Source organism: Nerophis lumbriciformis, linkage group LG26 (assembly GCF_033978685.3).
Source record: "Nerophis lumbriciformis linkage group LG26, RoL_Nlum_v2.1, whole genome shotgun sequence".
In the NCBI taxonomy this organism is placed as follows: Eukaryota; Metazoa; Chordata; class Actinopteri; order Syngnathiformes; family Syngnathidae; genus Nerophis; species Nerophis lumbriciformis.
The window spans coordinates 38,263,933-38,279,648 of record NC_084573.2 but is presented as its reverse complement, the minus strand read 5'-3'; the positions used below and the strand labels follow the sequence as shown (position 1 = coordinate 38,279,648).

Below are 15,716 nucleotides of genomic sequence, written 5' to 3'. Positions count from 1 at the left end.
TATTTTTCCTTTTACCGATTTTTTTTTTAATTTAAAATGAAGAGGAAAAAATAAATGTAGGCCAGTTTTTTCAAAAAAACATGGCTTTTATTTACAAAAAAAAAAGTATGGCCACTCAGTCAACATTGACAACAACATGACAAAATATTCTGTAACAATGTAAACATTTAAAACTTTTAACATTTAACAAAATTAAAAGTAACTTATTTGCTTTTTAATGTGCAAATATAAAAGTAAACATCCAGCGCAAATCTTAATATTCTGGAATAGCATAAGCATTTAAAAAGTAAAAGTATTGCTTATTTTGCTTTAAAATGTGCAAAAAATAAAGATAAACATCCAATACAAAAAAGTGCAAAACGGAAATATTCTGTAACAGTGTAAACATTTCAACAAAAGTAAAAGTATTGCTTATTTGCTAAAATGTGCAAAAATAAAGCTAAACATCCAATACAAAAAAATGTACAGTGTAAACATTTCAACAAAAGTAAAAGTATTGCTTATTTTGCTTAATAACACAACAATGATAGTATGATTAAAGTGAAAGTTAATTGTTGGTTTGTACATAGTATATGTAACTGTTAATGGTGTAAAAGGTATTTGCACAACTAATTAACGTTAGCGTTTGTGACACGTCTTGTGCCGTGGGGTTCTTTCAGGACCGACAGACTGAACGCCAGACGGCTTTGCCAGGTTTACAATCTTTTAATTTTACACAAAGTCTTTTCTCTTCCAACTCTTTTCTCTTTCTTTCCTCGCTTTTCAGCTCCTCTTCCTCGCTCGCTCGTCGTCCCCTGTCTCTTGCGGCGTCGCTCCCGGCGCGCCCCGCCTCGCCGCTCGCTCGCCGCCGCCGCCGCCTCTCCACAGCGTTAAAGAGGAGCGCGTCTTTGTAAACACTGAACAGGCACGCCAAACGCGCCTCTCAGAGCAAACGGTGCTTTAGTTTATGAATTTACAACGCAGATACAAATGACACATTCATGTTTTTGTGTAATAATGACAACGTATACGCACGCGGACGATTGACTTGTTGATGGTGATGGCAAGAACGCTGTCGGGGGTTTTCTTTTCAAATGTTCGTTCATAGCCGTTGTGCTGCTATGATAGGCCATTTCCGCTCGACACAGTGTGCATACAACAACATTATTAGGCCGTTTATTGAAATACTCCCACACTTTTGACGACTTTTGGCGTGCTTTTTTCCCCTCGCTCGCATCGTCTGCTTTGCGCTCCGCCATGACAGTAGTGTGACGTAAATATGCGACGCGCCGACGCACAAAAACGGCGTCGACATATTTACGTAACCGATGACGTCGATGACGTCGACGCGTCGTTTCAGCCTTATTGCCAACCCTCCCGATTTTTCCGGGAAACTCCCGAATTTCAGTACCCCTCCCGACAATCTCCCGGGACAACCGTTCTCCTGAATTTCTCCCGATTTACACCCGGACAACAATATTAAGGGCGTGCCGTGATGGCGCTGCCTTTAACGTCCTCTACAACCTGTAGTCGCGTCCGCTTTTTCACCATACAAACAGCGTGCCAGCCCAGTCACATGTTGTATGCGTTGACTGAGTGGCCATACTTTTTTTTTTTGTAAATAAAAGCCATGCCTTTTGAAAAAAACTGGCCTACATTTATTTTTTCATCTTCATTTTAAATAAAAAAAATAATCGGTAAAAAGGAAAAATAATCTATAGATTAATCGAAAAAAATAATCTATAGATTAACCGATTAATCGAAAAAAATAATCTATAGATTAATCGAAAAAATAATCTATAGATTAACCGATTAATCGAAAAAAATAATCTGTAGATTAATCGAAAAAATAATCTATAGATTAACCGATTATTTTTTCGATTAATCGGTTAATCTATTTTAAATTAAAAAAATAATCGGTAAAAGGAAAAATAATCTATGGATTAATCGAAAAAATAATCTGTAGATTAACCGATTAATCGAAGAAAAAAATCTATAGATTAATCGAAAAAATAATCTATAGATTAACCGATTATTTTTTCGATTAATCGGTTAATCTATAGATTATTTTTCGATTAATCTAGAGATTTTTTTTTTTCGATTAATCGGTTAATCTATAGATTATTTTTTTCGATTAATCTATAGATTATTTTTCCTTTTACCGATTATTTTTTTTATTTAAAATGAAGATGAAAAAATAAATAGAAAAATAATCGTTAGCTGCAGCCTTAAGTGGCACCCAGGTAAATTGACTTTGAGACCCCTGGTTTAAGGGGTTAAAGGGCTTAGTGTAGACATGGATGGCCCGAGTGTGTGCTCATGACCCATGCTCATGATGCGCTCCATCACAGTGCGCCATTGTCCCTCTGAAGAATGTTGAATGAATGTTTTGCCAAAAATAGTATTAAAATACTCGCAGTGAAAAAGTTCCCTGCAATTCTAAGAAAGCAACACAGTGCTTTGTTAGTCACATAGTGGTAAATATATTTTTATTCTTATCACCTTAATGCAGTGTTTTTCAACCTTTTTTGAGCCGAGGCACATTTTTTTTGCGTTGAAAAAATGCGGAGGCACACCACCAGCAGAAATCATTAAAAAAACAAAACTCATGTGACAGTAAAAAGTTGTCGTCGCAATTGTCGGATATGACTTTAACGCATAAACAAGCATGCATCACTATAGCTCTTGTCTCAAAGTAGGTGTACTGTCACCACCTGTCACATCACGCCCTGACTTATTTGGACTTTTTTTGCTGTTTACCTGTGTGTAGTGTTTTACTTCTTGTCTTGCGCTCCTATTTTGGTGGCTTTTTCTCTTTTTGGGGTATTTTCCTGTAGCAGTTTCATGTCTTCCTTTGTCATCTACTTTGTTTTAGCAGTCAAGAATATTTCAGTTGTTTTTATGCTCCTTTGTGGGGACATTGTTGATTGTCATGTCATGTTCGGATGTACTTTGTGGACGCCGTCTTTGCTCCACAGTAAGTCTTTGCTGTCGTCCAGCATTCTGTTTTTGTTTACTGTTTAGCCAGTTCAGTTGTAGTTTCGTTCTGCATAGCCTTCCCTAAGCTTCAATGCCTTTTCTTAGGGGCACTCACCTTTTGTTTATTTTTGGTTTAAGCATTAGACACCTTTTTACCTGCACACTGCCTCCCGCTGTTTCCCACATCTACGAAGCAATTAGCTACCGGCTGCCACCTACTGATATGGAAGAGTATTACACGGTTACTCTGCCGAGCTCTAGACAGCACCGACACTCAACAACAACAACACATCATTTGCAGACTATAATTACTGCTTTGCAAACAATTGTTTTAACCCAAATAGGTGAAATTAGATCATCTCCCACGGCACACCAGACTCATACCTGCCAACTTTTGAAATCAGAAAAACCTAGTAGCCAGGGTCCAGGGGCCGCAGGCCCCGGTAGGTCCAGGACAAAGTCCTGGTGGGGGGTTCAGGCTTCGCCCTCCGACGCAAAATGATTGATTGCATTCAGACAGGTTAAAATGTTGCTAAAAGCATCACTTTTCTATCAGTCACAGTGACTTTTCAAAACAAAAATATTACAGCAAAAATCATATGGGTTGATTGACATGTTTATTCTGTAAGCTAACTTCAATAGTTTGAAATTATTTTGACAGTTAATGCCAGTTATCCTGTCAACCTTTCACAAGACTTCAATTTGTTCATTGAAAGTATAAACACTTTTTACAGTAAACAAATGGTAAAACAGTACTAAACAATTCCATTAAAAAAAAAATTGGTGTCATTATTAACTTTCTGTCCAAGCTTGTATAATCTACTGCCTTGTTCAATTGTAAAAAATATTCTGTGCCTAAAATTCACATTTCTATCACAATTATCATACTGTAAACATGGTAAGCTAACTTCATTAAAATTAATAGTCCTGTCAATAGCATGGAATTACAATTCAAATGTAGTTTTTTTGTAAGCCTTTCAAAAGAATTCAAAATATGCAAAATTAATGAAAATTAATTGAAGCCATCAGACGCTTGAAAAGTGGCACATCACATCTCTAATGTCATCATTTGAACTTTTCAACAGAAATAGCACTGCAAAAATATTAAGGACATACTTCTGTATTTTGGTAGTTATGCTGTCAACATTTAACAAGATTTCTTCAACTTGGACTTGAAAGCATAAATAGTATAAACACTTTTAACAGTATAACAGTACTAAACTATTCCAATAGATAACATTGGTGTCATTACCTTTTTGTGGCTAAAATCCTAATTTATTCTATCAGATTGATCATACTGCAAAAATGATATGGTAACTTTATAAGTTTACTTGAAGTGGCATAAAACACTGAAAGTGATTGTTCCTATAACCCCTTTGTTTCAAATGTTTGTTCCACTTGTGGCAGTCGGGCACCAGCATACCGTCTTTGACAACTTGAAGTGGCATAAAACACTGAAAGTGATTGTTCCTATAACCCCTTTGTTTTAAATGTTTTATGCCACTTCAAGTTGTCAAAGACGTGCTGTGAAATACAGCCGACAGGATTGCGCACCAAACACGAAGCAAGGCCAAAGCGCATGCATGGTGCAGGAGAACAAAGGACTTCTTTCATTTAAGGTTTGTGATAAACCATCAAACTCATTCGTTAAAAGGACTCTATAGTAATATAAAGCAAGTTTTTCTGGACATTATCATGCAAGAAAAGTTTATTTTTGGGACCGCGATCACCGCGTAATGATTTTTAAAGGTTGCATTACAAACATTTAACTGTCCCATGTGATCAGCCAGTGCGATTGGAAATCAATGCTCAATTATTGCCTCCGTAAATAAAACTTCGGCATTTATCACATCCAAAGAATCTGTTTGGGCGACGAAAAACGTTGAAAGTTTTCCACTTGTATCGCTAGCAACGGCATTAGACTTGTGTTCTTTTGTCCCAACGTGGTCTTTTACATCGCTAATTCCTCCGTGTCCCATCGAAAAATCTTGTCTGCACAAGGTGCAATTCGCGTAGTTTTCACCCTTTTTGGAACGGATAATTATTCCCGGATAGGCTTTTGAATATTCTTCAGTTTTCTTTTCGGTTTAAGACTCGTTTGCCATTTTTCTCCGGCTGATTCCGTGATCGTTCGCTCGTTTGGAAACAATGGCAACTGGTGCCTCGTGCTTGGCAGCGGTGCTATAAATAGCCTCTCGCACATGGCATTCGGAATGGCTCGATAGGAAGTTACGGGACGCAGTGTCGATTGTCATTGTTGTTACGCGATTTCGTGAATAAAACTTTTTTTTTAATATTTTTTTTTTAATTAATGAAAAACCGTATTTTTTATCACTGCAACCGTAACCCGGAATAGGTTGATGAAAACCGTACTAATTACGGGAAAACCGGAGTAGTTGGCAGGTATGTGACGGTAAAAAGTCATCGCAATTGTTGGATATGACTTTAAAGCATAAACAAGCATGCGTCACTATAGCTCTTGTCTCAAAGTAGGTGTACTGTCACCACCTGTCACATCACACCCTGACTTATTTGGACTTTTTTTTGCTGTTTTCCTGTGTGTAGTGTTTTACTTCTTGTCTTGCGCTCCTATTTTGGTGGCTTTTTCTCTTTTTTTGGTATTTTCCTGTAGCAGTTTCATGTCTTCCTTTGAGGGATATTTCCCGCATCTACTTTGTTTTAGCAGTCAAGAATATTTCAGTTGTTTTTAATCCTTCTTTGTGGGGACATTGTTGATTGTCACGTCATGTTCGGATGTACATTGTGGACGCCGTCTTTGCTCCACAGTAAGTCTTTGCTGTCGTCCAGCATTCTGTTTTTGTTTACTGTTTAGCCAGTTCAGTTTTAGTTTCGTTCTGCATAACCTTCCCTAAGCTTCAATGCCTTTTCTTAGGGGCACTCACTTTTTGTTTATTTTTGGTTTAAGCATTAGACACCTTTTTACCTGCACACTGCCTCCCGCTGTTTCCCACATCTACAAAGCAATTAGCTACCGGCTGCCACCTACTGATATGGAAGAGTATTACACGGTTACTCTGCCGAGCTCTAGACAGCACCGACACTCAACAACAACACATCATTTGCAGACTATAATTACTGCTTTGCAAACAATTGTTTTAACCCAAAATAGGTGAAATTAGATCATCTCCCACGGCATTTTTACCAGTGTGTTACATGGCCTTTCCTTTTAACAACACTCAGTAAAGATTTGGGAACTGAGGAGACACATTTTTGAAGTGGGATTATTAAGTTGTTCAACTTTTCCAGGGTCTTCATTGTCGCTACATCTGTAAGTGCAAGTTAAAACTCTACTAAGCAAAGCCAAAGCCATTTATCAACAACACCCAGAAACGCTTCGCTGGGCCCGAGCTCATCTAAGATGGACTGATGCAAAGTGGAAAAGTGTTTTGTGGTCTGACGAGTCCAAATTTCAAATTGTTTTTGGAAACTGTGTACGTTCAAAGAGGAAAAGAACCATTCGGACTGTTCTAGGCGCAAAGTTCAAAAGGCAGCATGTGTGATGGTATGGGGGTGTATTAGTGCCCAAGACATGGGTAACTTACACATCTGTGAAGGCACCATTAATGCTGAAAGGTACATACAGGTTTTGGAGCAACATCCAAGCAACGTTATCATGGACGCCCCTGCTTATTTCAGCCAAGCCACGTGTTACAACAGCGTGGCTTCATAGTAAAAGAGTGCGGGTACTAGACTGGCCTGCCTGTAGTCCAGACATTGAAAATGTGTGAAGGCTAAAATATGAGAAGGGAGACTGTTGAACAACTTAAGCTGTACATCAAGCAAGAATGGGAAATAATTCCATTTCAAAAATGTAAAAACCTTTACTGGGTGTTGTTAAAAGGAACGGCCATGTAACACACTGGTAAAATTGACCCTCTGACAACTTTTTGGCAATGTGTTGCTGCCATTAAATTCTAAGTTCATGATTATTTGCACAAAAAGTGTGAACATGAAAAATCTTGTCTTTGCAGTCTATTCAATTGAATATAAGTTAAGGCTGCAGCTAACGATTATTTTTCTATCGATTAATCTATAGATTATTTTTTTCGATTAATCGGTTAATCTATAGATTATTTTTTCGATTAATCTATAGATTATTTTTCCTTTTACCGATTATTTTTTTTATTTAAAATGAAGATGAAAAAATAAATGTAGGCCAGTTTTTTCAAAAGGCATGGCTTTTATTTACAAAAAAAAAAGTATGGCCACTCAGTCAACATTGACAACAACATGACAAAATATTCTGTAACAATGTAAACATTTAACAAAATTAAAAGTAGCTTATTTGCTTTTAATGTGCAAATATAAAAGTAAACATCCAGTGCAAATCTTAATATTCTGCAATAGTATAAGCATTTCAAAAGTAAAAGTATTGCTTATTTTGCTTTAAAATGTGCAAAAATAAAGATAAACATCCAATTCAAAAAAGTGCAAAACGGAAATATTCTGTAACAACAGTGTAAACATTTCAACAAAAGTAAAAGTATTGCTTATTTGCTAAAATGTGCAAAAATAAAGATAAACATCCAATACAAAAAAGGGCAAAACAAAATATTCTGTAACAACAGTGTAAACATTTCAACAAAAGTAAAACTTTTGCTTATTTTGCTTAATAACACAACAATGATAGTATGATTAAAGTGAAAGTTAATTGTTCGTTTGTACATAGTATACGTAATTGTTAATGTTGTAAAAGGTATTTGCACAACTAATTAACGTTAGCGTTAAAGAGGAGCGCGTCTTTGTAAACACTGAACAGGCACGCCAAACGCTCCTCTCGGAGCGAAACGGCGCTTTAGTTTATGAATTTACAACGCAGATACAAATGACACATTCATGTTTTTGTGTAATGATGACAACGTATACTCACGCGGACGATTGACTAGTTGATGGTGATGGCAAGAACGCTGCCGTTGTGCTGCTATGATAGGCCATTTCCGCTCGACACAGTGTGCATACAACAACATTATTAGCAGAGGTGGGTAGAGTAGCCAGAAATTGTACTCAAGTAAGAGTACTGTTACTTTAGAGATTTATTACTCAAGTAAAAGTAAGGAGTAGTCACCCAAATATTTACTTGAGTAAAAGTAAAAAGTATGTTGTGAAAGAACTACTCAAGTACTGAGTAACATACACACACATATCATATATATATATATATATATATATATATATATATGTGTATATATATATATATGCACACACACACACACACACACATATATATATATATATATATATATATATATACATACATTGATATATACAGTATATAATTTATATTTATTTATTTTGCCGTTTTTGTTTACATGTTAAAGGTGTTTTAATGAATATACATGCATGTTTAACATATAGATTCCTTTCTTTCATGAAGACAAGAATATAAGTTGGTGTATTACCTGATTCTGATGACTTGCATTGATTGTAATCAGGAAGTAGTGCTGGTAACGTCCACGTTTTCAAATGGAGGAGAAAAAAAGTTCTTCCTTTCTGTCTAATACCACATGAAAGTGGTTGGTTTTTGGCATCTTATTTGTCCACCTTCCATATTCGTTTTTATACCCTTTACAAGAAATACATTGGCGGCAAACTCCGTAGCTTGCTAGCTTGTTTGCGCTGGCTTTCGGAGACTCTTGTTTTGAAAGCGCAGGCGCGATGGAGCGGGACTTTTATTGTGAAGACAGGAACTGTGCAGTCAGTCTTTACGGTTGAAATAAAAAAAGGGTCTTTTTTCCTTCACACTTTTGATTGATTGATTGGAACTTTTATTAGTAGATTGCACAGTACAGTGCATATTCCGTACGATTGACCACTAAATGGTAACACCCGAAGTTAGCTCGGAGCCAGTCAGGTCATGTGACCGCCTGGCTCTGTTTGATTGGTCCAACGTCACCAGTGACTGCATCTGATTGGTGGAACGAAGTGAAACGTCACCAGTAAGGCAGGCACTTTGAAGGTCTGTCTGACAGACCAAAACAAACAAAGCGTGCATTAACAGATGGATAAAAATTAGTAGCGAGTAGCGAGCTGAATGTAGATAAAAGTAGCGGAGTAAAAGTAGCGTTTCTTCTTAGGCCGTTTATTGAAATACTCCCACACTTTTGACGACTTTTGGCGTGCTTTTTTCCCCTCGCATCGTCTGCTTTGCGCTCCGCCATGACGGTAGTGTGACGTAAATATGCGACGCGTCGACGAACAAAAACGTCCTCGACGTATTTACGTAACCGATGACGTCGACTACGTCGACGCGTCGTTTCAGCCCTAGTTATAACTTCACCTTTATCTTTACTTTTCACACCAAAATGCGTCCGTTCTCCCTTTTCTGTCTGCACACTGTGTCTACTTGTAAGTACTCTGTGTGCGTGCGCTGCCGAACGTGCTCCTCTGCTGGTAAAACCAGCAATTTTAAAAGTTAAAGTTAAAGTAGCAATGATAGTCACACACACACACTAGGTGTGGCAAAATGATTCTCTGCATTTGACCCATCACCCTTGATCACCCCCCTGGGAGGTGAGGGGAGCAGTGAGCAGCAGCGGTGGCCGCGCCCGGGAATCATTTTTGGTGATTTAACCCCCAATTCCAACATTTGTTGCTGAGTACCAAGCAGGGAGGTAATGGCTCCCATTTTTATAGTCTTTGGTATGACTCGGCCAGGGGTTTGAACTCACAACCTACCCATCTCAGGGCGGATATTCTAACCAGTAGGCCACTGAGTTGGTCGAAACCAACTCAGTGGCCAAACAAACACCATGACTCAATGTCATGACGTGAGGACGATAGGTTTGGACCGGTACTTTTTAGAGGTGGTATAGTACCGAATATGATTCATTAGTATCACAGTATTATGCTAGTACTGTACAACCCTATGCCCTAGTAATAAATATTGAGATTGTTGGTGCAATTCACTGTATAAGACCTCATTATTGTGTCTTTGGTGATATTTGTTAGCATCAAGAGAATATCCTTAGTAGTATTAATTAGTGATGGGTCCGGCAACACCGATGCATCGGCGCATGCGTCGAGCTCATAGAGCAAAACCCTGTGTCGGTGCGCGTACCGCTTTTAGAAAGTCACGTGACCGATCATGAGCTGTTTTGGTCACGTGACCGATACGCCAACTGTGTCGCCTCCTCTGTGCCCTGTGAGCGGCTCTTTTCTACAGCCGGAGAAATAATAACTAAGAGAAATCGTCTAAAATGTAATACGTCGGAAAAACTTTTTTTTTTTTTTTTTTAATAAAAATGTGTAAAAAAATAAAATTAAAAAAATTCCCAGACCACAATCATCCACAACACGTTCTCTTAGATTTCCATGTTATGATACATGTTCACATTATTTATTGACTGTATCTAAAAAAGATAAAAATATATTTTTATTTAAATGAAGATATGAAATCATCCTAAATGAAATACAATGACTTGGTTTATATTATTGTATATACTAGGGCAGGGGTCACCAACGCGGTGCCCGCGGGCACCAGGTAGCCCGTAAGGACCAGATCATGGCCTGTTCTAAAAATAGCTCAAAGAGCAGCACTTACCAGTGAGCTGCCTCTATTTTTTAAATTGTATTTATTTACTAGCAAGCTGGTCTCGCTTTGCTCGACATTTTTAATTCTAAAAGAGACAAAACTCAAATAGAATTTGAAAATCCAAGAAAATATTTTAAAGACTTGGTCTTCACTTGGAATAAGCGGTAGAAAATGGATGGATGGATGGATGGGTCTTCACTTGTTTAAATAAATTCATTTATTTTGCTTCTTATTACTTTTAGAAATACAATTTTAGAGAAAAAATACAACCTTAAAAATGATTTTAGGATTTTTAAACAAATATACCTTTTAAATTTCTTCCTCTTCTTTCGTGACCATTTAAATCAATGTTCAAGTAATTTTTTAATTTTTTTATTGTAAAGAATAATAAATATTTTAGCTTCGGGTTTTTCGACGAAGAATATTTGTGAAATATTTCTTCAAACTTACTATGATTGAAATTCCAAAAAATTATTCTGGCAAATCTAGAAAATCTGTAGAATCAAATTTAAATCTTATTTCAAAGTATTTTGAATTTCTTTTAAAATTGTTGTTCTGGAAAATCTAGAAGAAATACTGATTTGTCTTTGTTAGAAATATAGCTTGGTCCAATTTGTTGAATATTCTAACAAAGTGCAGATTGGATTTTAACCAATTTAAAAACATGTCATCAAAATTCTAAAATGTATCTTAATCAGGAAAAATTACTAATTATGTCCCATAAATTCTTTTTTTTAATTTTTTCAAAAAGATTCAAATGAGCTAGTTTTTCTCTTCTTTTTGTCGGTTGAATTTTGAATTTTAAAGAGTCGAAATTGAAGATAAACTATGTTTCAAAATTTTATTTGAATTTTTTTCGTGTTTTCTCCTCTTTTAAACCGTTCAATTAAGTGTTTTTTTTTCATCATTTATTCTCTACAAAAAACCTTCCGTAAAAGGAAAAAAAAATGTACGACGGAATGACAGACAGAAATACCCATTTTTTTATATACAGGTAAAAGCCAGTAAATTAGAATATTTTGAAAAACTTGATTTATTTCAGTAATTGCATTCAAAAGGTGTAACTTGTACATTATATTTATTCATTGCACACAGACTGATGCATTCAAATGTTTATTTCATTTAATTTTGATGATTTGAAGTGGCAACAAATGAAAATCCAAAAATTCCGTGTGTCACAAAATTAGAATATTACTTAAGGCTAATACAAAAAAGGGATTTTTAGAAATGTTGGCCAACTGAAAAGTATGAAAATGAAAAATATGAGCATGTACAATACTCAATACTTGGTTGGAGCTCCTTTTGCCTCAATTACTGCGTTAATGCGGCGTGGCATGGAGTCGATGAGTTTCTGGCACTGCTCAGGTGTTATGAGAGCCCAGGTTGCTCTGATAGTGGCCTTCAACTCTTCTGCGTTTTTGGGTCTGGCATTCTGCATCTTCCTTTTCACAATACCCCACAGATTTTCTATGGGGCTAAGGTCAGGGGAGTCGGCGGGCCAATTTAGAACAGAAATACCATGGTCCGTAAACCAGGCACGGGTAGATTTTGCGCTGTGTGCAGGCGCCAAGTCCTGTTGGAACTTGAAATCTCCATCTCCATAGAGCAGGTCAGCAGCAGGAAGCATGAAGTGCTCTAAAACTTGCTGGTAGACGGCTGCGTTGACCCTGGATCTCAGGAAACAGAGTGGACCGACACCAGCTGGACTGCTGCTGAGTGGTCCAAAGTCATGTTTTCTGACGAAAGCAAATTTTGCATTTCCTTTGGAAATCGAGGTCCCAGAGTCTGGAGGAAGACAGGAGAGGCACAGGATCCACGTTGCCTGAAGTCTAGTGTAAAGTTTCCACCATCAGTGATGGTTTGGGGTGCCATGTCATCTGCTGGTGTCGGTCCACTCTGTTTCCTGAGATCCAGGGTCAACGCAGCCGTCTACCAGCAAGTTTTAGAGCACTTCATGCTTCCTGCTGCTGACCTGCTCTATGGAGATGGAGATTTCAAGTTCCAACAGGACTTGGCGCCTGCACACAGCGCAAAATCTACCCGTGCCTGGTTTACGGACCATGGTATTTCTGTTCTAAATTGGCCCGCCAACTCCCCTGACCTTAGCCCCATAGAAAATCTGTGGGGTATTGTGAAAAGGAAGATGCAGAATGCCAGACCCAAAAACGCAGAAGAGTTGAAGGCCACTATCAGAGCAACCTGGGCTCTCATAACACCTGAGCAGTGCCAGAAACTCATCGACTCCATGCCACGCCGCATTAACGCAGTAATTGAGGCAAAAGGAGCTCCAACCAAGTATTGAGTATTGTACATGCTCATATTTTTCATTTTCATACTTTTCAGTTGGCCAACATTTCTAAAAATCCCTTTTTTGTATTAGCCTTAAGTAATATTCTAATTTTGTGACACACGGAATTTTTGGATTTTCATTTGTTGCCACTTCAAATCATCAAAATTAAATGAAATAAACATTTGAATGCATCAGTCTGTGTGCAATGAATAAATATAATGTACAAGTTACACCTTTTGAATGCAATTACTGAAATAAATCAAGTTTTTCAAAATATTCTAATTTACTGGCTTTTACCTGTATATAAATGTATTTATTTAGCTATTCTTGTTTAAATCACACTTACGTGTAACTTACAAATGACAATATATTTATTTATTTAAGTGTGTATCAAACTGGTAGCCCTTCGCATTAATCAGTACCCAAGAAGTAGTTTTTGGTTTGGTGACCCCTGTACTAGGGCATCAAATCAGTGTCAGTTGAGTCGGTCCATAGGTTGCCTGTAGGGATTTTTAATGTCCAGCAGATGTCAGTATTTAGTGACACAGTATCGACACAGTATCAATACAGTTTTGCAATGTGTCGAAACGCTTCATGACGCCTCATCAACCCATCACTAGTATTAATAAAGTAGATGACTACATCTCAACAGCATTTACTGAATCTTGATATCACGAGCAAACACTGCTGAACAACATCTGCAGCTAAATAATGGGACAAAATGTCAAGCTCACACATAAAAACAAGTGCATAGTCAGGAAGTGGTATGGCTGCGGTGGCTGTGACCCCAAGACGCAGGAAACAGGAGAAGGACGTGCAGCTCAGAGTGGTTAATATACTAAAATAGGTCATGAAAGGTCCCGAACTTAATCAATCCTGGAGAGCTGAGGAAACGGGGTGAGGCCTGATTGGCAACTGCAAGCAGGTGTGGCAGGCTGCCAATCAGGCACAGGTAAAGGGTAAAGGAGCGCTCAGGGAGAGACGTGCAGGAAGGGGGAACAAAAATAAAAGAGCGCCGACAGGAAACAAACGCCAAGCAAGGAAACACAACCAGGAACATGAATTGACTAATGTTTGTAGCATGGAAATCAACTGCAAACAAACGTTTTCTCATTAGTGGTACTTTCTCATGGTGGTACTTGATGAATACTTAGGTCTACTACACTACTGTATTTTAATGTTATTATGGTGGTACTTGATGAATACTTAGGTCTACTACACTACTGTATTTTAATGTTATTATGGTGGTACTTGATGAATACTTAGGTCTACTACACTACTGTATTTTAATGTTATTATGGTGGTACTTAATGAATACTTAGGTCTACTACACTACTGTATTTAATGTTGTCATTATGGTGATATTTGATGAATACTTAGGTCTACTACACTACTGTATTTTAATGTTATTATGGTGGTACTTAATGAATACTTAGGTCTACTACACTACTGTATTTAATGTTGTTATTATGGTGATATTTGATGAATACTTAGGTCTACTACACTACTGTATTTTAATGTTATTATGGTGGTACTTAATGAATACTTAGGTCTACTACACTACTGTATTTAATGTTGTCATTATGGTGGTACTTAATGAATACTTAGGTCTACTACGCCACTGTATTTTAATGTTATTATGGTGGTACTTAATGAATACTTAGGTCTACTACACTACAGTATTTAATGTTGTCATTATGGTGGTACTTGATGAATACTTAGGTCTACTACACTACTGTATGTTAATGTTGTCATTATGGTGGTACTTAATGAATACTTAGGTCTACTACACTACTGTATTTAATGTTGTCATTATGGTGGTACTTAATGAATACTTAGGTCTACTACACTACTGTATTTTAATGTTATTATGGTGGTACTTGATGAATACTTAGGTCTACTACACTACTGTATTTAATGTTGTCATTATGGTGGTACTTGATGAATACTTAGGTCTACTACACCACTGTACCCTTCACCCATGATGATTAATGGTTGTATAAATCATTTTTGATAGCTACTTGGTGAACAATTGGTAAAGTTATTTTGACAAGATTTGCCAGCCCTGAAGTGCCATGACGTCATGTGTTGGAGTCAGCCTTTCTCCTAGACAACAATTCCCTGCACAACCACACAAGTTACCCGATGGAAGGTAAACAACACAAAGACTTGCTAAGATTAGCCACTGACCTATTTTATTATTAGTGAGTCACATCACTTTCTGTGACTAATAACCGCGAGCCCTCCTCCGAGTCTACGGGCCGCGACACGCCGTTGCCGTGGAGCGAACACGGCTTCGTGTCCTCCTCCTTCAAATGTCGCCACGGTACGGAACTCACCCATTTCCCTCAGAATGAAGACTGGCTTCCATCATAGCGAACGTCGTGGTCTTTTTTTTCCGCTCTCTAGTCTGCTTGCTTCTGGGCCCCGCAAGGAGCCCGCCTCCTTCTCGGGTGCACCCCGCCCCCGGCTCTTGCCCCGGACTTGTATGGTAATTAACCAACTTAAAAAAAAGTCATTAGTTTAATAAAAGTATTAACGTGTCCGCTCTAGAGCTTCCTCGAGTTTTTATTTTATTTTTATTTTATTTTTAATTGTTTTATTGAGCAACAAACATACGTTTATAATTCACTCAACAGTCAAGGCACTTTCAACAACAGGGAAAGAAAACAAAAAGAAAATACAAATAGAGTATTAAATATTAATAAAAAATATTACAAAAAATATATATAATTAAAAAAATCTAGAGCTTCCTCGAGTTTTTTTTTTTTTTTTTTTTTTTTTTTTTTTATTGAACAACAAACATACATTTATAATTCACTCAACAGTCAAGGCACTTTCAATAACAGGGAAAGAAAACAAAAGCAAATACAAATAGAGTATTAAATATTAATAAAACATATTTAAAAATATATA

General features: G+C 37.2%; 1 protein-coding gene across 1 annotated transcript in view; it reads right to left on the bottom strand.

Annotated features, from left to right (window-relative positions):
- The window catches only part of rin3 (Ras and Rab interactor 3), a 61,856-nt gene extending 46,592 nt beyond the window's left edge, over window positions 1-15,264 (bottom strand). The window contains exon 1 of the mRNA XM_061986920.1: window positions 15,140-15,264. Coding sequence (XP_061842904.1) covers window positions 15,140-15,174 — 35 coding nt within the window. The 5' untranslated portion in view covers window positions 15,175-15,264. The remainder of the gene's footprint in view (window positions 1-15,139) is intronic.
- Between the last annotated feature and the right edge of the window lie 452 nt (window positions 15,265-15,716).